Source organism: Oryctolagus cuniculus, chromosome 6, assembly GCF_964237555.1.
Source record: "Oryctolagus cuniculus chromosome 6, mOryCun1.1, whole genome shotgun sequence".
Classification (NCBI taxonomy): Eukaryota; Metazoa; Chordata; class Mammalia; order Lagomorpha; family Leporidae; genus Oryctolagus; species Oryctolagus cuniculus.
The window spans coordinates 24,010,425-24,034,132 of record NC_091437.1 but is presented as its reverse complement, the minus strand read 5'-3'; the positions used below and the strand labels follow the sequence as shown (position 1 = coordinate 24,034,132).

The 23,708-nt window shown below is 56.3% G+C and overlaps 1 protein-coding gene across 3 annotated transcripts in view; it reads right to left on the bottom strand.

Annotated features, from left to right (window-relative positions):
- The window catches only part of TGFBI (transforming growth factor beta induced), a 110,603-nt gene that overhangs the window by 20,163 nt on the left and 66,732 nt on the right, over positions 1-23,708 (bottom strand). For 2 of the 3 annotated variants that reach the window (XM_017341072.3, XM_017341073.3), the window contains one exon: positions 4,693-4,791. In XM_017341072.3, coding sequence (XP_017196561.1) covers positions 4,693-4,791 — 99 coding nt within the window. Of the gene's footprint in view, positions 1-4,692; positions 4,792-8,122; positions 8,401-23,708 lie in introns of those variants that run through there. The other variant, XM_002710222.5, reaches the window with a different exon arrangement.

Below are 23,708 nucleotides of genomic sequence, written 5' to 3'. Positions count from 1 at the left end.
CAGACTGCTTTTCCCTGCTGTCTGCCCGGAAGGCCTTGGCCCAGTTAGGGACAAGGACAGTCCTCAGGAAATGCACTTCAGTTCCTGTGGCAGTATGTGAGCAGTGGGTGAGGGCGTCTGGGGGTTCCTGGCCGCTGCCTGGGTCTCCCCAGGTCCCAGACCACCCTTCGTCTGACAAGGGGTCTTGAGGAGGAGCCCTCAGGCATCAGGGCATCACAGCTACCAGCTGCCGGGGGGAGGGGTGGTGAGATTCTACCAGGAGTAGGCTGTGGGGTTGGGGGAGTGATCTGGGCCAACGCACTTTTTTGACCCTGCAAAGGATTTCCTCCAGGACCCATGACCACGGATTTGGGGGCTGCAGAGAGACTTGGGGCAGTGCAGCCAGGCCCTACAGGCCTCCCACACCACTGCCATCGGCTGCTGAGCGTTGTTCTCCCTGGGGACACACAGCAGGGTCCACAGACCTCCCCAGTGACCAGCATGGCAGGGGGCCTCAGAGCAGGCTTCTGAGGCTTTCTGACCCTCAGTCTCCCCATCTGTAAATGGCCTAATAATCCTACTCATGGTACGGAGCGGCTGAGAAAACGGAACGAGTCGACGTGCAGGAAGCCCCTCGCAGATGCGTGAGATTCACCGAGGGTCCTGCCAAGTGCTCAGCCTCTCCCACAGAGAACTCCAGGAATCCACTGAAGCCGAAGCCAGGCTAACAACGTCACGGTACGCGATGTCCGCCACGAGACCACTGATAGCCCAACCCTATGGTCATAAATGAGCCACAGCTAGAACTCAACACACAGCCCAGGGCTAGCTTCCTGTTGCTGGGGTGAGAAGTCACCAGAGACCACACAAAATTGGCAGCCTCACACCGATTTTTTTATCTTAAAATTCTGGAGCTGAGAGTCAGTAGCTGGCCAAACGGAAGTAAAATCAAAGGTGGGCTCCTGCCTTCCTTGCTCTTCCCGCTGTACCCACCCCGTCCCAGCTCCCCCATCGCATCTCCTAGCCAGGCTGCCCCTGCTGTCTGCCTCTCACAAGGAAGCTATGACTGCACTGGGTCCACAACAAACCCAGCGCCACCACTCCCCGAAAGACCTGCAGCTTCAATCTGCCACGCCCCCGTCCATGACGTAGGGACCACGTGCACAGGTCAGCAGATTAGGAAGTGGCTGCCTTTGGGGGTGTGGGTGTGTGTGCATTATTCTACCTGCCCCAGTGTCTGCCCCCAGGTGGTTCACAGGTTGATGTGAGGGTGCTACAGAACAGAATCCCATGTCAGCACCGTGGAGAGGACCTGCCGGGCAGTGGTGCCAGGAATCTCCAGCATTGATGTGATGCATGTCCAGTCTGGGTTATCCCGGAGCACGTTGGAGTGCCTGCTGGCTGCACGAGAAATACAACACAGGAAGCAGGCACTGGTGGGGAGCTGGGGGTAGCCTCCAGGAGTCCCTACCACCCTCTCCTCTGTTCTCCAGGGACCAAGGTGGTGCCACGTGGCAGAGGGAGGAAGAGGGGAGCTCTTCTCTGGCACCCGGTCCAGAATGGCCTCTGCCAGTGTGAGCCCTGGCAGCTGATGGGCAACTTGGCCATGCAGCAGCTGTTCCAGGACGAGTGCCACCTCCAAGCCTGAGCACAGGGCTGAAGAATGGAGGATGGTCCTGCTTCAGCCTGGGGCAGGGCAACGCTGGCTACCAGAGACAGGGACAGGACTGCCACTCTGAGAAGGGCTTCTGTGCTTGGGAGTGTGCAACTGTTGCAATACTTTCAGAGCACACGGCTGCCACCCCAGCTGCCTGCTCCCCCAGCAGCCAGCCCTGCCTCGGGCTCGCCTCGTGGGAGCTGGACTACGCCTATCAGCTCCCCATGGCGCCAGCCCCAACCTGGCTGTGGACTGGCTCCGTCTCCCCAGGACCTGCACAGAGGAGGCCTGTCCAGAGGGAGCTGGGCTCCTGGCCACAGTTTCCTGCACCACTGCTTGGTCGCCACCCATGGAAACCTCCTGGTCACTCATCCAGCGTGGGCCCGGAATCCGGAGTGAGACACCATCTGAATCCCCAGCCTTGTTTGGTCAGCTGTCTGCCAACGTGTGGCTCTGGTGCTCTTTAGGATCGGAACTAAAAGCCGACGTGAATTCCCAAGTCAGAAAACTCGCTCACTGGCAACTACTTCCTGTAACAAAATCCCTCCTTGGAAAGGCACTCAAGCTGCTGTGTGGGGACAAGGCAGCCTCACCTGAGGAGGGAGAGCAGGGCTGGGGGGAGGCCAGGACCCCAGGCGACAGACAAGTGTCTCCAGGAGGCTTCACCTCCAAGTCTCCTTGGCTGATGCTCCGTGCTGTGCCCCCACCCAACTGTGACCCTCCCCTGCCCCTGGGAAACAGCACCCACTCCTGCCTGCCCCTGGGAACTGCTGAGAACCCCCCCCCCCCGCGCGCGCAGCTGGTCATCTTCCCTTCGCCCCCCACCCCAACTCCTATCTCCTAGGCTAGGGACCCGCAAGCCCAAGGATGATGTCAGCTGCAGCCAGCACAGCCCTGGGCCCTTCCCACCCGACCCCCCACGGTGCACAGACCAGGACGGGGTGGGCGGTGGGGATGGGTCCCAGTGGCCTCCGAGCCCCGCACAGCTGCTCTGCCTCAGCTCTCCAGGACAGCAGCCGAGTTCCGCTTCTTCCCTTCCCTCTCTGAGCTCGCTGGATCTCTCCCAAGTCAGCTCCACCTTCCTGACACTGCACGTGATGTTCCAGGAAGGGCCTTCTTGTCCTGGATCATGAAGTTTTAGATCAACTCATGTTTTTCCACCCTCATTTCCTCTTTTGGAAGTCGCCTAAAGCAACAGCCACATCCGATTGTGAGCTGAACTTGAGTGTGTCTTCCTCCGGCTCCCTAAGACCAGGTCAGCAGCCAGGCCTGGGGACTGACTTTGGTCTGCCTCTGGCACGAACGTCACTTCTCTCACCCCACGCACACACCCTGTTCGTACCCCAGAGTCTGGGCTCCCCTGTGCTCCCTGGGGCCAGGGAGCTCAAGGCCCAACTTGCCTCAGAGGGGAAGACTCGGTCCCCAGGAACGTTTTGCCAACCCATGGCTCTTGCTTGCACGATGCCCTGGGATGTACATGGAAAAAGGCACAGGTAGCACAAGGCAGGGCCCTGGGGCCACTTGTCACTGACTAGTGCCACCTGAGCACTGCAGGGAGTGCTACCAGGCTACTGTTAGCCAGTCAAGGAAATACTTCAAACAGGGCACCTGTCACAGCTCGGCACGTGCCAGCCATGGCCAGCTGGTCCTGGGTTTTGAGACCCTTGAACTAAGAGAAACGTGGCACCCTCAGACACCATGGGCAGAGCAGAGAGCTGCTTGCCTGGCATCAAGCTTTGGGCACCTTCCAAGAAGCAATTACGTGGGCCTGGCCAGGTAATTAGTAATTAATTGTTTATTTGAGTACATAATGTATTACATGGAAAAGTCAATTAGCACAAAGGGGGCTTTTTTTTCTTTTAACACAGCTCTCATAGACAGATGAGTGGTACAGAATTTGGACAATCTCCATGTATTCCTAGCAGCAAGAATTATCACGGGCCTCTGTTGACAGAACAGAGGTGTGCTCCTAGCTCACAGCGCTGAGCAGGGAGGCTGGGCCCTGCACCCCGGGGGAAGCAGCGGCTACGGACCAGCCCTCCGCAGCTGCCCCTGCTCTGCCAAGATTGCTCATTTCCCTCCACTCATGCTAGGATTGATGCGTGCCACCCACGCTCCAGGTCACACCGGGATCTGGATCTCCAGGAACGTTTTAAAGGAAAAAGTGGTTTTCTTTCCCCAAGTTTACGGCGTCGGAGGAGACGGTTTCTCAGAAGCACGTCACAAGCAATAAATTTTAAAACCGCGACACTGGACGGTGTGCAAAAGTCGGTTAGGATCTCTTAAGCCTCTTGCTCCATGGTGACAGAGGCACCCAGAAGCTGAACCGTCACCACCCCAGTCACACCCTGCTGGCGCTTGCCCATCTGCTTACGTGGTCTCGACCTGTACCTTCTGGGGTACGTGTACAGCAGCTAGCAGCTCCTGACACCAGGGCCGGGTGCCATATCAGTCTTGTGTGCACATTATGTCATTTAGTCCTCACGACAGCTCCACAAGATCCATCCTTTAGCCATTCCCACGTTACAGACGAGGCAACTGAGGCCTGGCAGAGCCAGAGTTTGCACGTGACCCGCGTACTTGGTAATACCTCATCATAAGCACTTTCCTAGGCACCCCATGACTTTGTGGGGTGTCTCCTTTGGACAGCAGAGCTGGGTGGCATTCTTCAGCATAGGTTCACCTATGGATTTCATTCCCAGTCACAGGCTTTTCCACTAATGCTGCTTCCACGCAGTGAGGACTGAGTGCTTCTCTCTCTCTCTGTATGTGTGTATGTGTTTCATTCTCGTAATCCCCAGCCAGCCTTGAAACGTGCATCTAGCTTTATCAGCAGCCTTAACCATGCAAGACAAATCAGCCAGCTTCCTAAAGACGCCATGCCCAGCACACAGTGCCCTGACCCTGCTGTACTTGCACCTCCGTGGCACCCTTGGCAGCCTGACCTTTGGGAAGACTGGCCCAGCCCAGGACCCCAGGACCCCAGGACCCCGACACAGGCAGCCAGCGCGCCCACAGTGCAGCTTTCTTTGGGGTGGGCGGTCCCAGATACTCACGTTGATTTGCCACAGATTTTCCTCTGGTACCACTGCTTGCAGTTGGTGAAGTACTTCCTGTTGGTGCCGATGACCTTCTGCACAGCGCACACGTTGGGGCTGGGAACAAAGTAGACAGGTTAGCAAGAGGGACAGCACGCCCACCCTGCCCCAAGGTCCTTCCCCTCATGTTGGTCTTCCTGGGCCATCCGAACTTTGGAAAGATGGAAGAGAAATGGCCAATTTAGTTGTGGTACTGGTGTCGTCAGGGGGCAGACCTTGGCCTTGCCCATCTGGATGTCCGCCCATGAGGGACCTGTGGTGGGACCTTCATGGGGAGCTGCTGGGGCAGGGAGGCTACTGTGGCTCCGTGGTGACAGCCAGGAGTGATCTTCCCAAACTGGAGGCAGGCAGTTTCCCTGACGAACCGCAAGACAGAGGAACACAAAGCAAACACACCGAGGGCTTCCCCCAAACCCTGAGCTCAGGAAGCTCAGGGGCTCACAAAGCAGGGGGCGTTCCTTCACCATCGACTCCTCAGTTACTTTACATGTGTCACCCACAGGTGTCATTCCGCATGCACAGTGGTTGGCAGGAAGCCTCACCCAGTGGCCCCACCACCTTGCCTACAGGAACCTGGCCAAGGCTCCCATTTGGAGTTGGGTCACCGAGGGAGAAGTCATCCTCATTACTCCTCTGTCCCGTCTCTTATATTGTGGCTGTCACCTCCTGTCCTATAGGCAGAGGGGAGCGGCTCAAGGAAGCAGTGACATAAGGACCTGAAGACAGGAGTGCTAAGGCAGCAGAGGAGCACACAGGCCAGCAGCGGGGAGGTCTGGGGCCCCTCGCCCCAGCTGGGCCTGACCGAATGCCAGCAGATCTCTGAACCTCTGCTTGCTGCCTGGGATGCACAGTCCCCGAATAACCCCTGACGAATCCGTGCTGGCCACAGTCCAGCTCTACATCCTATTTATTGTTGTACGACCCTGGGAGTTCTTCTATCTGACCAGGCAGGAAACACTGACGGCTGATGGAGTCCCGGCCACTGGCCGGAGGTGTCTGGCACAGTCTCTGTGGACGCAGCGCCAGCATTCCTCTGCAGAATGACTTTCCACTGCTGCTGTCCTCAGGGACACGAGTAGAGCTGGGGGCCGCTGGGGTCCCTTTCACACCAGGGGTGGGGTGGTGGGGTGGTGGGAGTGGGCAGCAGACATAGGAAACTGACGCTGAAGTATCAAGCATTTCTGGGCCTCCTGCCCCTAGCACAACAGCACTGCCATTGAACTTGGACTTGAAAGCCAAGTGCTTCGGGGACTCCGTCCAGTTTTTGATTGTTGATATTAACAAGTATGACTGCATTTTTAGCTCTCGGTATAATGTTTCTGCTTCCCTCCGGCAGCACCGACGCAGCTGGGAGTCAGGAGAGCAGGCCACTTAGGACTCCCCCTGCAGCTTTCTGTGTTGCACAGTTGCTCTCTGTCTCTGAGCTAGTTTCACCACCTGTACAATGGGAGCGTGCAGGGGAGATGGACGTGAAAGCGGAGTCGGCGTTCCCGTGCTTTGCGGAACACGCAGCATTTCCTGAAAGTGGCAAAGATGCTCTCCTTCCCGGGTCACCAGTTCTCACCGTGGCGCTTGAACAAGGTCATCCTTTCCCACAAGGTGCCACGCCTGTGCGTGCAAGGCCAGGCAGCCCTAGGGTATTTTCAGGGACAGTGCAAGTCCACGCAGCCATGCTGGTACCCTTTATATCCCACTTCTCGGCCCCATGCACCCACGTGTGACTGGGGCAGGACTGCTCCTGTGCCCGGGATCACTCTGCCTGTCACTCTGACTATCGGCCTCGCCAACTACACTGCAAGGAGCCCATCAAGAGGAGTGGCCTGCTGGGGTGTGGTGGGGCAGTGAGCGGATTTCTGAAACTTGTAATAAAAAGCACGTGCTGGCCAGTGCCGCTCTGGGCTCCCAAGGACAGGAGGTTTGCATAGCCAGGACCCTTGGTGGGGCCCTGCACTGTGGCCGGGTGGACAGGCCAGGCTGGGTGCCATGCTGCAGGGGCACCCCTGGGCTCTGCTCCTGACTCAAAGGTGAAGGGGCAGAAGGAACAGCCTTCTGGCAGACTGTGACATGGAACACAGCCTGGCCCACTGGCAAGAAAGCAGGGAGGGCACAGGTGAGCTGGCAGAGGTCATGAAAACACCGCATGCGCCGTGGGCCTCGCACCCACTCATCTTTCTGACCCTCCCTCCTAAGTCCAAGGGGAGTCTCCCCTTTCCCTGACGGCTCCTGGACACCCTGGTGCTCTCCTTCCCAGGACGACACTGAGGTTGGGGATGGATGTCATCTTCCCAGCACCACCTCCCCTCAGACGGCCCAAGTGATGCCAAAGCCACGGGCAGAGGATACAAGGGTAGTTACTCCCTAAAAGAGGCCACTGATACCCCTGGGGGCCCAGGGCACTGGCAGGTGTGGGGAGCCCAGGCCTTGGCAGCGCCTAGGCAGACAACTCTCTCACCCACAACAGTTTTTGGGTCTGAGGGCAGAGCTGCCCCAGGTGTGAATGCCAGGCCCCAAGGCAGTGGGGCTTCCCCTGGGGAAAGTCAGTACCACCAGGCTGGCTGGAAGCGGCAACAAAGCCAGCCCAGGTGTGAAGTAGCCATGACCTGCGTGAGCTGGGATGCAGAAAACTGCCCACCTCCACCTGGCCTAGGCCAGGCTCCTCAACAGCTCAGACCCGCTCAGACCCGCTGCCTGGGTTTGCCTCCCACACCAACACATCCCCTGCGTCTCAAGGGAGTATCTGCAGTGCAGTGTCCCACAGGTACAAACCTGGCTTCCGCTTTCAGATCACTCCAGGCCTGGTTCCAGTGCGTGCTACAGGACTGCGGGGAGTGGTCGGGGCCATGTGTCTTTTCATGACTCAGTTTCCCCATCCACACAATGAGCACAAGGCCCAGGGAATTCTGCTCTTCGTGGGGCAGAGGAGGAAGTGCTGTGATGCCAGGTGGTGGGTGCAACTACAGCCAAGTGAACTCTGGGGTGCCTGAGGTGCTGCCACTTGGGTGGCCCCCGCCTCCTGTCTGGGGTCATGGGACAAGGGCCAGCGCGGGATGGGTAGGGGTGTGTGCACCGCTGAGTGGGCTTGCCCTGGGCACCTTCCCACGGCGATTCTGGGAGAGCAGTTGAAAGCGCCACAGCCTCTGCCTTTTGGCTTGAGCTGGGGGTCGCTGGCCACTCCCTGACCTTTTCCTCCAGGCTTTCCAGCCTCCAAGCCGCACCTCCCTCCTTCCACCGCCTGCAGAGCTGGTCTTCCCCCGCGCCCCTGCCTGCTTTTCCTTTGGGTTTTGTCCCCTGCGCCCCTCGCTCTCTTGGATGCCTGCCCCCCGCGCGTGCGCTCGGAGCCCGGGGGCCCCCGTCCGTCAGGCGCCCCTGGCGGGGCGGCCCGGCTTACCCGTGCTGGCGGCCCCGGAGCCGGCTGTGCTGCAGCACCAGCTGGTAGGGAGACTTGGCGGGGCCGGCCAGGGTCGCGGCGGGGCCCAAGGCCAGCGCCAGGGCGAGGGCCAGCAGACGCACGAGGAGCGCCATGAAGCTGGAGGACGCGCGCGGACCGAGGGACGCCAGGACGCGCGAGCGGGCGGCTCCGGCGAAGTGAGGGCGCCTGGGCCGCCCGGGCCAGGTTAAGTAAGCGGCGAGCGGGAGGGAGCGGCCGCGAGGGGCGTGGTAGCGGCCGCGGCGCGGGGAGGGCGGGCCGGCCTGGCGCCTCCCCAGCCGCCGGCGCCCCCCGCCCGCTGCCGCGCCCGCGCTGCTGCTCCGGGCTCTGCCGGCACCCGCGCGCCCAGCGCTCCCAACCCGCCCTGGTGCTGGTGACACTGAGCGCTGAGCGGCCGCTGCCACTGAGGCTCGCCTCAAACCTCGCTCCCTCCTCAGGTCCTTCACGCCCCGAACCGAACCCCGGGACCGAGCACTGCTCTGGCTAACTAAACACTTCAGGCACTAATAGAGGCAGTACTGGCCCCCACAACACTCCGCATGCCAGCCGCACCAGTGCTAATGGAGAGACCAGCAAATCGCGAGGCGGGGTGTGTGGGCCCCCAGCTGTTCCTGGAAACCTTGGGGAGGCCATGCACTCATTCATCCCCCCCTCCCCCAGAAACCAGCTATGAGCACCATGCACCCCTGGAGGAGCTCAGAGCAGAGAAACATAGTCACCTGTTGAGGAGGCAGGTATGCACCCAAACACCTATTAGTCAGGAATAAGCCACAAGGCACTCCTAGCCCTGAGGGCTGGGAGGAGGAGGAGGGGGAGGATGGATGAGCAGACTCTTTCCAGTACTTTCTGAAAGGGCGCACAGCTGGGGAGTTCCATGGGCCAAGCCATGGAAATGGGCTGAGGCTTTCAAGTCCAGAGGCAGCACCTGGCCCAGGCAGGTGACCCTTGTCCTGTATGAAGGATGAGAAGGAATTCGCTATGCAAAATGAGGTGCACATTTAGGGAACTCGAGTTAACTGACAGGAACACGCGGGGAGGTGGAGGGAAGGGTAGGGGAAGAGTTAGGAGCACACAGGGCCCAGAGCCAAGCTCGGAGCCCTGGTGACAGGGGCACAGACAAGGGCTCGGTCAGTGTCCCAAGCAGGCTTTGAGTAGATCAGACAAGAAAAAAGCAGGCTGCAGGCAGGATCAGGTGACCAGAAGGGGCCATGGCAGAGCTTGGGAGTAGAGTGGGGATGGACAGTGGTGGGCCAATTGCACGGGTGTCAGGAGGTTGCCTGTGTACCTCACCTGTATACCAGGAACCAGCAAGAAAGAAGCCACGGGCGAGTATGGTGTCTGGGGCAGGGGCATTCTGGTGGGCAGTGGTGCTGTTCTGGGGATGAGGGCATGGAGAGAGGGGTCCAGGCCTGCTGCGATTTGGGATGATTATGATGCATCCCGCCGGAGCATCCCATGGGCAGTGGGACTGAAGATCTGGCATGGAAATCTACGCCTGGGTCATCCCGCAGCCTGGGGAAGGAGGGAGGAGACGGGGAAGAGAGCAGGCCTTCAGGAGAGGGAGTGCTGACAGCAGCACGGGTGCAAGCTGAGAATGGGGAGCTGCCATGGGACCCAGGGAGTCCAGGAGCGGGGGAGCTGTCAACAGCCTGCGCCCAGCACGGTTCCGAATCGTGTCCACCTTCTCAGAAACAGAGAGGTCACCGGGGACTTGGCTGTGGACAGCAGGATGCCTGAAGCCAGAAGTGGTGGCTGGTGGGGAGGAGAGGAAGTGAGTATTTTAAGGCTGTGCTCTAAGAAGCTTGTCAGGGAGAAAGCCTGGGAAAGTTGAGGGAGGCTCCAAGATGCTGGAACAGCACTGTCGGAAAGGAGGGGGATAGAGGCAGGTCAAGGCCACCGGCAGGAGTGGGGTAAGGAGAGGACTGAGGAGCAGGAAGAGGCTGACTGGGGTGGGAGTGAGTGCAGGGCAGGACACAGGGTTAAGGGAGATTGCAGTTCGAGTATTGACCGGACTGGGAAATCTGTTGGGCACGGAGGGCAAGGAGAAGGAGGGGCAGAGGTAAGCTCAAGGCTTGTGCCTGGGAGGACTGGGGCAGGAGCACTGCTCCCCTGGGAAAGGCGCACCTGTGGGTGAGCCGTGACTGCAGCTCTCTGTGCACAAAGTGCACGCACAGCCTCCGCATTTTCAGATGGAGGAGATGGATGGGAGGGAGCTGTATTCAGAGGTCTGGGGTTCAGGGAGGTGGAGGGTTCGGGCAGGCAGATCTGAGTCAAACACCCTAGTAGATGCTTGTGATTGCCATGGACTGATGCGCTCCCTCAGGAGGAGAAGCCAAGGGAAAAAGAGGAGGGGGTGGCAGAACCCAGGGGGACACCCACCTGGAGAGGTGGAGGAAGTGGGGCGCTGGCTGAGAAGGATCCCTGGGGGGGGGGGGTCACAGGGGCCAGGGAGGACACTGGGGAGGGCTTCAGGGAGCCAGCAGGCAAGCAGGGGTCAAGCTGAGTGGTTGCTAGTGTATGGCTGGCACTCAGAAAGGCAGAGGCCATAAGGCTATACATACAAAGTTTCCTGGAGCACTGGGAGCTGGGCCTATATCTTTTGCATTGAAGACTAGGGGTGTTCTGCTGTGGCTTTGACCTTGAGTAGAGCCTCCTTGGCCTCCTCCTCACCCGATCTCCCCAGAAGGGAGAGGTGAGACATTTACTCCTCTGGCTACAACTGGGGACCAGTTCCTGTGTTGGGGACCTCTGCCACTTTGGGGAAAATGCTCTGCTTGTCCTCTGTCCAGGTGGGGACTGTACTGCTCCCTGGGGAGCACAGAGAAGCACATACTTGGGTCTGGAGTAAGTGGATTTTCCCAAACCAACTTTCTGAGAGGATAGGGTTGCACTTGCTGGCTCAGGGTCCCTGGACTGAGCTGCATCTTGACTTTGCCTCCTTTTTCCCCTCGTGATGTTTATTACCATTTTCTCTTTTCCCCTTGACCCAGAGAACATAGTAGGAAGAAGTGGTGATTTCCACCCCAGAAGATTCCATCTGCTGACTCTCTGCCTCAGCCCGTGAGCCAGTAGAGATGGATGTCCTTGGCAATGAGCCCACTCAGTGAGTCAAAAGCATGGTAGCTACGCTCATAAGCCGGGGAGGTTGGATTGGCCGGGGTGAAGGTCCAAACCGCAGTGCCCCATGGATTGGCATCCGAGTATGAGCTGCTGCTCAAATAACCCCTTTGTGGAATTGGGGTGGTCCTGACCACAAGGCTGGGGGAAGAACTGAAAGAAAGTTCTTGGGATGGGTGTACACTCCGAGGGGAGGAAGCAGCAGTTGGAAATGTTGCTTGATGGTTGACACTTACAGCTTGGATCCCCGAGCCAGTCTTCGCCAGTGAGCAACGGCACTAGTGTAGCAAATGTGTTGAGTGCTCTGGGAGCCCTGACTTGGGTTCCAGTTCCTGTCCTGCTACTTTTCAGCTGTGTGGCCTTGAGCAGGCTATTCAACCTCTTAGAGATAATAATAAAACCTATCAGGGCCAGAGTTGTGGCACAGTGGGTTAAGACACTGCTTGCAACACAGGCATCCCATATAGTGGCACCAGTTTGAGTCCCCATTGCTCCACTTCTGACCCAGCTCCCTGCTAATGCACCTGGGAGTACAGAGGACAATGGCTGAGTACTTGGGTCCCTGCTACCCACATGGGAGACCCAGATTGAATTTTGGGCTCCTGGCTTTGGCCTGATCCAGCCCCAGCCATTGCGACCGTTTGGGGAGTGGCCAGTTGACATGAGTTGCTGCAATTCCTGTTCCCTCTCCCCAGGAATTATTCTAGACAGTAGAGGTCACTGAGAAGGCAGGAGACTTTCGTGGCTCTAGAAGTAATGACCTGAAAATGCTCATTTAATAGACTGAAAGCAAAACCTCTCTCTGCTGCAGTCTGACGGCTTGTCACAGGGTACTGGAAGGTGCCCAGGGACACTGCAGCATCGGCTGAAGCCCAGACGCTGGCCCCAGGACGGGGCACGCTTGGCTGCGTGACAGCTTGTAGGGAAGCCGCGCCTTGGATGCACGAGGCTGGGAGCCTCCAGCAAGCGCTAGGGCTCTGGGGCAAGTCGGGTGATGCCGCTGGACTGCACGTCCCCCATCTGTAAACCTGACGTTCGATGACTGGAGTTTTTCCATGAGCTCAGGGCAGAGATTACAGTAATGCTTTACTCACTGTTCAGATATTTAAAGAAAAAAAATCCCCACTCTGCACCCTCCCCTGTCACCCCCTGCAGAGCCATACAAGGCAGCACCCCCCTAATGCGGGCATCCTCCCACCCCGGAGCCGTGGTGACGCAGCCCTGGAAGGAGCCAGATCCTCCGTCCCAACCCTGGGCAGGCGCAGCACACCAAAGAGCCTTTCACTGGGAAAGGATTTTTTTTTTTTTGGTTGTTGTTCTTTCCATGTCAATCTAAAGAGGAGAAAATGAGGCTTTTTTGGAAGAATAACTACTCGAAGTACTAGCTACTTTCAAGAAATGAGTGCTTTTGCAGCCTGCGGCACACACGAGATCTCTAGTAGTGTTTGAAAATAACCCTGTGGTGCATGACAACGGGACTCGACCTCTAAAGTTCCCCATGAAGGAGCCCTGGAGAGAAATGGGTTCTGGGTCGGGGGGTGGGGGGAGAGGGAGGAGAGCTGGCAGTCACAGCTGCCGGCCCCAGGCCTGCCAGCAGCCCCGCTTGCCCAAGGCCCTAGTGATGTGAGGGCATCAGCAGAGCCGGGGGACACAGCCAAGATCGTTTCCAGAGGGAACCTGGTCTCCTGAACTCCTCACCATGTGGTTTATTAGAGAACTCTGGGAATCCATTCCCCACGAATTGCTAGTGAGGACGAAGGGTGAGTTTGGGCCAGAGGACAAGATCACATCCGGGGGGGCGGTGCCCCGACCTTGTTAACACAGAGCCTGTGACACAGCACTTGACACACAGCGGTCATTCCATCCCAGAAACACCTGCGCTTCCTGAAATTAAGGAGCAAACACAGTATGTTTGGGGGATTACATATCTCAGTTTTCAGGAGTTGTCTTTTGCCACTTGGCCACGCAACATGTGATCTGCAAGTAGTAGCATCAACGCTACCCCAGAGCTTCATGGAAACACAGAATCCTAGACCTCCTCCAGACCTAGAGTCTGACTGTATTTTCACGAGGTCCTTCAGGAACTGATACGTGTGTGGGACAAGCACGGCCTACACGGTCATGTTAGATGGCCAGAGTTCAGATCTGATTAAAACAGGACTGCACACATGTAGCCCTTGTCACAAAAAGGAGTACATTTGAAAACATGTGCCGGGGCTCTCCGCTCACTCAGGGGCCTGGCACACACTGTGGATGAGCAGTTTTTCCTCTGGGTGTGGTTGGATGCACAGTGTCTTCCACACACTGAACAGGGACAGGAAATTAGGTTCTGTCCCAGGCATCTTCCATTCTTCCCTTTCAAGGCCTGCATAGGGTGCGGGTTCGGACCACGGTAACAGCAGGAACTAACAACAAACCTGCGGCTTTGGGCGCCACGATTGACAGCAATGTGACAGCTGTAGCTGTCCTCAGGAAGGCATTAGGTCCCCAGTGTTTATCTCTGAAATGACTGGCTGCTTTCACAACTTCTCCAAACACTGGCTTTCTTAATCAGGGCTTGCCAAATGCTACTTGTTGGTGGGAATCCAAATTTATTTTCTAGGGAAATTGATTTTTCACCAGAGAGTTCCATTGATTTGGCTCAGCTAAAATATCTTAGAAGAATCCAGAAGCAGTGTTGAGGTTGCTTTAATTGCCTGACCTCAAATATTTTGCGGAGTGATGCCTACAGCTGGTTGCTGGTTTGAAGAGCAAAGCTTCCCTGCCTGTTTTCTCTGCTCCCCTCACACTTCCTCACACGAGGGCAAAGGCGCCAGAGACAGAGACCCCACCCAGCAGCAATGCATTCTAAAGCACGGGACTCCCCCCGCCCCCGCAGCTCCTTCCTCCTGCTCCTCTTCATTCCTTGGATCTTGCAAGGTTGGAAACCTCGCACTCAGTTCTACCTCTCCCCCCTTCTTCCGGTCCCGAGACTCTGCAAGTGTTCTTTCCCGATCTCTCCCAGCCCCCGCCACTTGAGTGCCTCACCGCCTCCACCACAGCGCATGATGCTTTCCCTGCAACGCCAGCTTTGCTGTTGGGACGCTTTGCTCAGGCACGTTCCCCGGCTGTTCATTCTGCAGGCTTTCTCATGGATGCAGTCTCTCCTTGGCCTCACAGTTGGTCTTCACAGTGCGGCCTCCTGAGACTCTTTGACAGTCTCATACTAAGCCATGCTGGAGCACAGGTCACATATGCTGATCCGTTTTGAAAGGTCTGGCCTACATCCCTCCCAGGGCAGCACACGCCTAGTCCAGGGGAAGGCCAGGACAGATGGAGACACTCATGGGCGCTGCGTTAGGGGGCTGCGCCATCACGCACCTTGCACTGCATTGATCTGTGTGGTCCTGGCTCCCTCCACAACCTAGTGGGCATTTGGTCCCAGCACGGAGCAGCGAGTGCTCCCACATCGCATCCTGATTCTCCGGGTATTCCCCCAGGCTAAGTGACAGTCTCAGCTTCCTCAGCGGCAGCACTGCGCTGGCGTCAGGAGAAAGGAAGGCAGGCTGAAGCGGCTGTGGCTGCTGGCTCTACAGCAGCCATTCTGCTAAGCCGCCTTCCAAGACCCCAAGACTTGGCCCTTATCCTGACATCACCCCAACCCACCCAGCCACAGAACACCCTGGACGTTTGAGTCCATGGCATAGAAGCAGGAGTGTGTGCAGGTTGCAGAGCCTGCATGGTGAGGGCCATCGCGTTTTGCCTGTGTGGTTTTACACCCTGCAGCCTCTTCAATGCCTAGCTTGACACCATGGCCCTGGCAAGAAAGGAGAAACTCATACCCCATGCAGATGGCCCCAGTGTACCCAGATGGACTTCTCTGGACTCTCCACTCCCCCTCAGCCAGGGGCTTAGAAGCCAGGGCCTGACTTCTGGCTGTAGCACCCCCTCCCCAGTTCTCCCCAGAATTTCTCCCCCAGTCGCCCAAGTGGGGAGCTTCCGATGGTCCTCTGGGCTCTGAACAAACCACACCGTGGCTGGCAGCTAAGAACACAATGTCTAGGATGATACAGGGAGACAGGGAAAGGGACTTGGGCCACTGCTTCTATGCCACTGCCGGGCATAGATCCAAAGGAAACAAAATCAGCATGTTGGAGGCTGCAGCACTACTGACAGTGGCTGAGATGTGGTATCAATCAGCCAAGGTGGCCATCAGTGCATCAAGGGCTCGGCAAGACGTGGAATGGCGCAGGTGTTGTGGCACAGCGGTTAAGCTGCTCTGGGGAAGCCCACATTCCATATCAGAGTGCCTGGGACTGAATTCTGCCTCTGCTGCCCATCCATCTTCCTGCTAATGTGCATGGGAGGCAGCACATGACGGCCCAAGGGCTTGCGTTCCTGCCTCCCATGGGGAGACCCGGCTGGAGCTCCTGGTTCTTAGCTTCCGATGGCTCAGCACTAGCAGATGGAAGATCTCTCTCTTTCTGTCTCTCAGTCACCTCCTTTCTAATAAACAAATAAATAAACCTTTAAGAACACAGAAAGAAAATGTGGTATGTATACACAATGGAATCTTAACCACAGAAAGATGCAAGTCTTGCAACTTGCAGCAGGTGAATGGGCCTGGGGGTTACTATGTAAGAGAAATAAATCTAGCACAAGAGGACAAATAGCACATGTTCTCACTCATTGGTGGAGGCTTAACAAGTCCATCTCCTAGAAGAGAGTAGATAGAGGCCACTAGAGACGACGAAGCAGAAGGGGAGTGGGGCGGGGGCGGGGCGGGGGGGGGGCGTTGAGAGAAGTTTGAGAAGGAGCACCAAAATACAGCGGGATGCGAAGGACTTCTTGTCTTCTACAGCACAGGGAGGGAACTACCGTCTGCCACGATTTTTTTTTTTTTTTTTTTTGGACAGGCAGAGTTAGACAGTGAGAGAGACAGAGAGAAAGGTCTTCCTTCCGTTGGTTCACCCTCCAAATGGCCGCTACGGCCGGTGCACCGCGCCGAACCAAAGCCAGGAGCCAAGTGCTTCCTCCTTGTCTTCCATGTGGGTGCAGGGCCCAAGCACTTGGGCCATCCTCCACTGCCCTCCCGGTCCACAGCAGAGAGCTGGACTGGAAGAGGGGCAACCAGGATAGAATCCGGCGCCCCAACCGGGACTAGAACCCGGGGTGCCAGTGCTGCAGGCGAAGGATTAGCCTAGTGAGCCACAGCGCTGGCCTGCCTCAATTTTTTAGATTTCAAAATGGCCAGAAAATAAAAGTCTAAATGTTCCTAATACATAAAAAGACAGCTCTGTTAGGAAATGGGCATGCTGTTTACTGATTTGATCACTGTACATTGTATCCATGTGTCTGATAATCATACTGTGCCCCATAAACACGGACAAATATTGTGTCAATTAGAATAAAGACAAGCGCAGCAAGGGCTGACCTCCAGGCACCTGCAGATAAGGCTGTGGGTCCCAGAATGAAGCGGACAAGCAGTCCGAAGAGGACACAGACAGGCATGCATGGGCACACATGGGCCACCCCGAGCCCTTCCTGCATGGAGTCACTCTGTCCATGCAAGACTGGGAGAGATGACAGAAGTCGGCAGAGCAGTGTTGAAGGCAGCAGACAAAAGAATAAGGGTCCAAAGGGAGGCAGTCCGGCCCCTGTGTCTGCCCTATTAAACTCCCTGTGTGCACCGTGCCTCCTCCTGGGGGTGTAACTCCATAGCTTCTGACACCCCTCAGACCTCCTTGCACAGATGTTTGCTGAGCAAAGCCTCCCAGGTCCCAGCAGCCACTGTGGTGAACAAGGCAGCTGGCTGGCACAAGGCCAGTCGCCCCTTCCCCAGACAGGCAGGGAACTGGGCTGCCGGATCCGCAGTGTGGATTCCCTAGGAGACCAGGGTTCCTTTGAGTGAGTTCACTAGAAGTCCTCAGCCTCCCTCAACAACCCCACCATCATGGCCCCAGCAAGAAGAATGTGCTGTGCTTGGAGCAGAGTGGACTTGGGTGAGCCAGCGCTTCCCAGGCATGGGGGCCATGACAGCGTGTCAGCCCAGTGCTCCTCCAGTGCCCACTGGTGACTCTGCCCTCCCATTCACCCCGAGGTCTTCCTCTGCTGAAGCCTGCAGAATCTCAGTTAAGTATGGAAAAGCTACTCACCGACACAGACAGCAGGGGAACTGCTTCCTTAAACCCCCCCTAAGCTCATGCCTGCCTTGCCCCCAGGGTCTGGAAAGAAGCTGGAGGGGTGTGCAGCCCTGACACCTGTAGCCTCCCCGGAGGGAACACGTCACAGCCCAACCCAACCTGCCCCCGGGGGACCCTCCATGCATGAATTTCTGGTCTCAGCTCCCGCGGGATCCTTAAGCAGGTGGGAACTGGAGTCAGCAAGCTCCAGCCATTCAGATCCCTACTGAGCCTTCTGAACTGTCTGACTTTCTGGTTGGCAAGACAGATCACTTTCTTTCCTTAATGCATTTCACACTGGGGACAGCCCAAGATATACTAAGCAGTCGTTTCTCTTTAAGCACCAGGAAAATTTGTAAAATAAGAAGGGAAAGGTAATTTCTTTTTTGGGGTGGGGGAGTTACTTGGCATAATTCCAAGTGTGACAACACTCTGGCAGGACACATTAAAAAATCTTCCTTAATTCCTCTTTTACTACTGATCAAATCTCAATGATCTGCCAGATAATTATTCAAACTAACATCATGGTCACTTTAATATTTAATACACCGAGATCCTAAGACAAGAAAGAATGGGAATGACCCCTGAGGACTGTAGGAAAGATCGGATCGCGCACGCGAGCACATTTGTGAAATAACAGTTGACCCAGAGGTTGTCAGTCTTGTTATTCTACCTCCCTAAGAAATGGTTACTGCCAGCATACGGGCAACCAGCTTGCTCCAGAAAGCAGCTCTTGACCGAATCTACACTTAACTCAACGCAGGCTAAGAGCCTGGTCCAGAGATGGCTGAGTCATTCTCCGGCCCGGAGGCCCGGAGGCACTCACAGTCTGGTGGGGAGCCAGCGGGGATTGGGGGGGGGGCACAGACAATGAAGGAAGTGGCTAATGTGGGGCTCTCTCTCGGAGCAAGGAATGCCAAAGCAAAGCGCCTAGCCACACAGCCCACGGCAGGGGTGGGAGGCAGCAGGGCCTGGGGGGAGGGGAAGGAGGTGGGAGGGAAATGAGCCGAAGGGGGGTGGGGGGTGGGATTCTTCCCAGAAGAAGTGATTCATCGTCTGCTTGGGAGCCAGGCCAAGGCGGCAAGGTAGACTGCAACTCATCAACCCAGAGTCCGGAGACAGGCTGAGTGCGAAGACAGAACTGCTAGTCTGCTTCTTGTTAGTGCTTTACCTCGCCTGAGACGCACGAGGACCTGCAAGGATTGCTTCCCTGCACATTCGTTCTTCCTGGCCAAAGAGAATGGCCTTCTGATGTTTGCATTTAAGGTCACCCTTTTATCCCTCTCTGCTGTACGGAGCCGAAGACGCTGCACAGCCTTAGCCTTGCGTTGGTCCTTGTCAAAGAGAGACCCAAGTCTCCTCCATGGCGCTTTTCAAACTCCAGAACTCACAAGCCCTGAAGCTGACCCCGCACGCCGCTGGGTTGTATTGGCATCTTGTGGGCACCATCCGCAGCTAACACTGCCTTGCCCTGGCGCTGTGCAAAACACAGTCCAGCTCCTTCCTAACTTCTAAGTTGTTTACAGACTTAGGGAGGCCAGGAAGGGCAACAAGTGTGTATCTGTGTGATGTGCAAATAACAGGCTTGCTTTGTGTCCAAATCCCGAACGTTTGTACAAATCCTGTTGAGCCCTAGAGACAGAGGCAGCTGAGTTCTGCCAAGCTGGGGAGGGGTTTAAGCTTAAGACAGAGCTTAAAAGGACTTGGCTGAGTAATTAAAGTACTACACAGTATGCAGCTCTGAAACCTTGTTTATTTAGACACAAAGTCCATCCGAGCCCCCCGGTAAGACCCTGGCCTGCTTTCATGGAGTGCCGTGATAGCCGGGGCCACTCTTCCTCCCTTCGGTTCCTGTAACTCACTCTGGGGACCCAAGCCGATCACTCTAAACCAGCAAATTAATAAACAGAGCGGCAGAAAGGAAGCCTCCAGGGTCATGAGACGCAGGCCTCCTTGCCTCTTCGCTCCCCGTAACTGCTTCCAGATGTGGGGGTTGGCGCGGGATCCGCACGGTGACGAGAACAAATGCAAGGCCTTTCTTCCTTGCTAAGAGCAGGCGGCTACTGGTCCCGGCGGGTCGGCCTCTGTGGTTTCATCTCCGAGGACTCACTTGGCTGCAAGCACTCGCTGTTGTCGAGGGCTTACCTCGCACAGACCGCAGAGTGGATGGCAGCCAAATGCAGGAACCTCAGGGAAGACATCTCCTGAAAAGGAAGGTCGTGGAAAGTTCCCTACTTATCACAGTCATCCTAAACGACAGTGAGAGATGGAGGCTGGAGCTGGGAAGAAAACACCCCACCACCAAGGCAATGGCACAGGGGCCGGCGTTCGCTCGGGAACCTGACCCACGCAACGCTTGCTTCCTCTACAGCTCCAGAGCGGAGAGGTGAGGGATGGTTGCTCTTGACTTCAGGGTGCTTACAAACACACACAGGTCACAGACCCATGAAAGCAAGCCAGGGAGTGTCCAGCGCCAGAGGAAAGTAGCCAGCGAAGGCATCCTGGAGGACAGGCCTAGCAGAGGACTCGCCAGGGCGAGTGGGCCTGCTTTCAGGAGAGGAAAGTGGTGCGCAACGGTGGGTTCTGGCAGGGTGTGAGCGGCCAGGCTGCACGCGTGGGGAGCTTCAACCTGAGTCCAGGTCGCAGGTGACGTCCCTGCCAGTCTACAGCTGGCCCAAGGCCTTGGAGGCCAGGCCATGTGAACCCAGGCTTTTGGGAAAAGTCATCTTCTGTTGATTTCCATCGGTTGACCAACGTGCTTGCCACAACCACAGGGAAAATCACCTCTGAATATTTGAAACCGGTGACATGGAAACGAGCAGACACACGCATGGCCCTCCCCAGCAGACAGAGGGGCAGTGGCCGTGCCTCTGCGGTGGTACCCCTGACCACCCTGGAGCCGGCCACAGCGTTCAGCTGCCGTGGGAGGGCCGAGGATGCATTTCATCGCTCTCTAGAACACAAACAGCACTGACTTGTGGATTTCTAGGAAAATGTTGCAACTAGGAATGCTCTGAAAGATTACAGACAATCTTTGGTTTCATGCTTCACAAGAAAAAAAAAACCCAACCCCAGCTGGCTTTGGCTTGTCAGGGACCATGGCCTGTGTCTCTGTGGCAGTTACTTTCGTAGACAGACAGGCCCAAAGGGTATGTAAGAGAGAAAGCAGATAGTTGGCCCGGAAGATTTGAGGGCCGTAAGAAAAATTCAGCCTGGAGGTAGGCATTGTGGAGCAGCAGGCTAAGCCACGGCATCCCACAGTGGAATGCTGGTTTGAGGGCCAGCTCCTCCAGCTCTCTGCTAACGCACCTGGGAGGGCAGCAGATGATGGCCCAAGTACTTGGGTCCCTGCCAGCCATGTGGGAGACCTGGATGGAGTTCCAATCTCTTGGCTTCAGCCTACCCTAGACCAGGTTGTTGGCGACATCAGCAGATGGGAGATCCATCCTTTGCCCTCTCTGTCACTCTTTCAAATAAATGAATAGATCTTTAAAAAAAAGACTAAGACTGTCTGATGGTGACTGGATCTGACCTGCCCGCGCTCAGGTCTGAGCAGACAATCCTGCTGGCTCACGCCTGCTGCTGACTTGGTGCCCTTCCCTGGCCTCAGTCGGCGAAGGCAGGCCAAGACAAGCCAGGCCACTGCCATTCACCCAGCCCACAGGAGCAGCCCCAGGGCCACCAGGTGGGCACACTGCTTCCAGGAGCAGTGCTCGCCCGTAGTCCTAACTGGAAACCATGCGAGAAAAGGCATTTGAGGACATGGCTCCCTTGACGTCACAGGAGTCAGTAGACGGGCTTCTGCAGGTGCCTCCTGGCTAGCCTGGGTTCCATGCTGCAGTGTCCAGGCCCAGGGGCTGCAGAAGATGGGCTCCAAGGAAGCTCCAGAGAGCTTCACCCGGTGAACAGGTGTCAGCTGTGCCTATTGAGCAGTCAAGCAAATGTGGGACTAACACAAAAGTTGTGGAAGAATCTTTGTGTTTTCCACAAACACATCATTGTCTGGGAGTGCCAAGAAGAGGCAAGAAATCAAGTTCAAATTCAGGAGACCCGCCTCTTTGTCGCCAAGTGCACTGAAAATTTTTCAGTCCTCCGAATCCAGCATACTGTTCCTCACCTCCAGCCTCTGAACACACTGTTCCTGTTGTCTGCTTTCCACTTGCCCATCAGATTTCAGTTCAGACAACACTGCCTCCAGGAAGCCCCCTGTGCTGACATTCCTCTGGAGCTCACCAGTGCCTCTCCTCCTACCACCATAGCATGTGCCAGGGACAGGTCTGTCTTCCGTACCAGATGGCATGTTTGGCAAGCGTAGGGGAACGGCTGCCTTATTCACTGACCTATCCCCAGCATTCATTCATGGACTTGCCAACCAGCCAGCCTGTGGCGTACCTAGCATGAACCAGTCAAATGATGAAAGAGAAAGGCCGTGCCGAAGCTGTGTTAACCAGGGGAGACATCCTGGAAGAGGTGCTCTTAGAGATTTTCTTTGAGAAAGTTCGAAGAAGGAAGGCAATGGGGAGGCATGGGATCTGGATGCCTCATGGTACGGCCCCCATGAACCGTCTGGGTTCCCCTGGGGGTCAGGGAATCATGAGTGAGGGGAAAGTGTGCTCCCCTTCACGGAGCTCCTCCCCATGACCTCGTGGTTCTGCTGATGCCACCCATGGTAATCACACTTGTCAACCCACCCAGAGCCGGCTGCAGGCCAGGCCGCTTCCTGGTCTCTCTGATTTGATCTTTTAAAGCTCCATCGAGTGGGGATGCTTGTCCTCATTTCTGCAGATGAGAGACTGAGCCTCAGAAAGGGTGGGACGTGGCCAAGACTGCAGAGCCACGGAGCCAGAAGTCACAGCCAGGGCTGTGTGGCTGAGCGTCAGTGCTCCTCCAACATCTTGCTCCCAAATCTTCTCCGAGAATGGATCCTCCTGCAGCTCTTACAGAAGATTCTCACAGATGTCTGCCATCTATCCGGATACACCAGACAAGCCTTGCATGAATTGTCTGTCCACATATTAGAACTGCAGGTTCAGTTCATGGAGTTTATAGAAAGTTCTGTCCCCTCGCGAATCAAGCCCTCTGTAGCTGTGGGCAATCCACTCACCCTCTTCCGTGTCAGTGTGCTCAACAATGTGGAATAATAATAGTACCTCCTCCTAGGGTTGTCGGACGGTTAGAGAAGGTAATTCCCTTAAAGCACTTAGGATAAACAGTGGTGCACACAGCTCTGTGAATGCTTACTGTGGTTAGGCGATCCAAGCTGAGGCCAGCCCTCCTCGTCAACATCCCCCAAAGCAGCCTTCCTTTGGGGAGGAAAAGCATGATTTTGTTGGTTAACATTGCTCCCTGCCCTCCTGACAGCCTTCTCCCTTCTGAGCTCTAATTCTAGGAGAGATGGAGAAGTGTGTGTCTCACCTGGCACTATTTGCCTAGATGAAGCCAATACCGTTGCTGGCTTTGATCTAGGAGCTTGCATTTTCTTTATTTTATTTTATTTTTATTTTTATTTATTTATCTATTTATTTGAGAGGTAGAGTTACAGAGAGAGGGAGTGACAGAGAGAAAAGTCTTCCATCTACTAGTTCACTCCCCAAATGGCCACAACAGCTGGAGCGTTTTCTAACCTCCCTTTGCTATGTGTTAGGCACAAGGCCCCGAGGTGAACCGGTGAACCAAGTCTGGAGAGAGAAGGAAATCTTGCCTTTGTCGCGTGGGAGAAGGGGGATGGGAGAGGAGCAGCCTCAGGAGAGTTGTGACAGCAGAGGGCTCCTGTGGACGCCAGCATCTGAAACTGATTCTGCGAAAGCTGTGCCCATTTCTGGACAGTCTTCCTGCAGCGCCAGGGACACGTGTGCTCCTGTACAAAGGACCATGTGTTGCCCTGTCAGCAGGGGCAATGAAGCCTGAGATGTTCTCCATTTCCCCTTGCCAGAGAGGTTAAGCTGTAGGCAGGTGCTCCGCAGGTGAGGCACGGTCAGGGCCTGGGCATGCCTGCTGCCCTCAGAACGGCCTATGGGCCACCATCAGCCCTGCCTGGAGCTTTCCAGGACAGCCCCCTCCCCACTGCCTCCCATCTGCTGCTCACCAGGGTTCGAACCTTGGCCACTTTGTTAAAAATCCTGATGCTCAGGGCCATGTCCCAGGCCAGTTAAACCAGAATCTCTGGTTATGTGGTCCAGACATCACTAGGGTTTGTTAACACACCAAGCACTTGAAACTATGCCTGAGAAAACGATACTAAAAAAGTAAGTCTATTTGGTGCAGGGGGA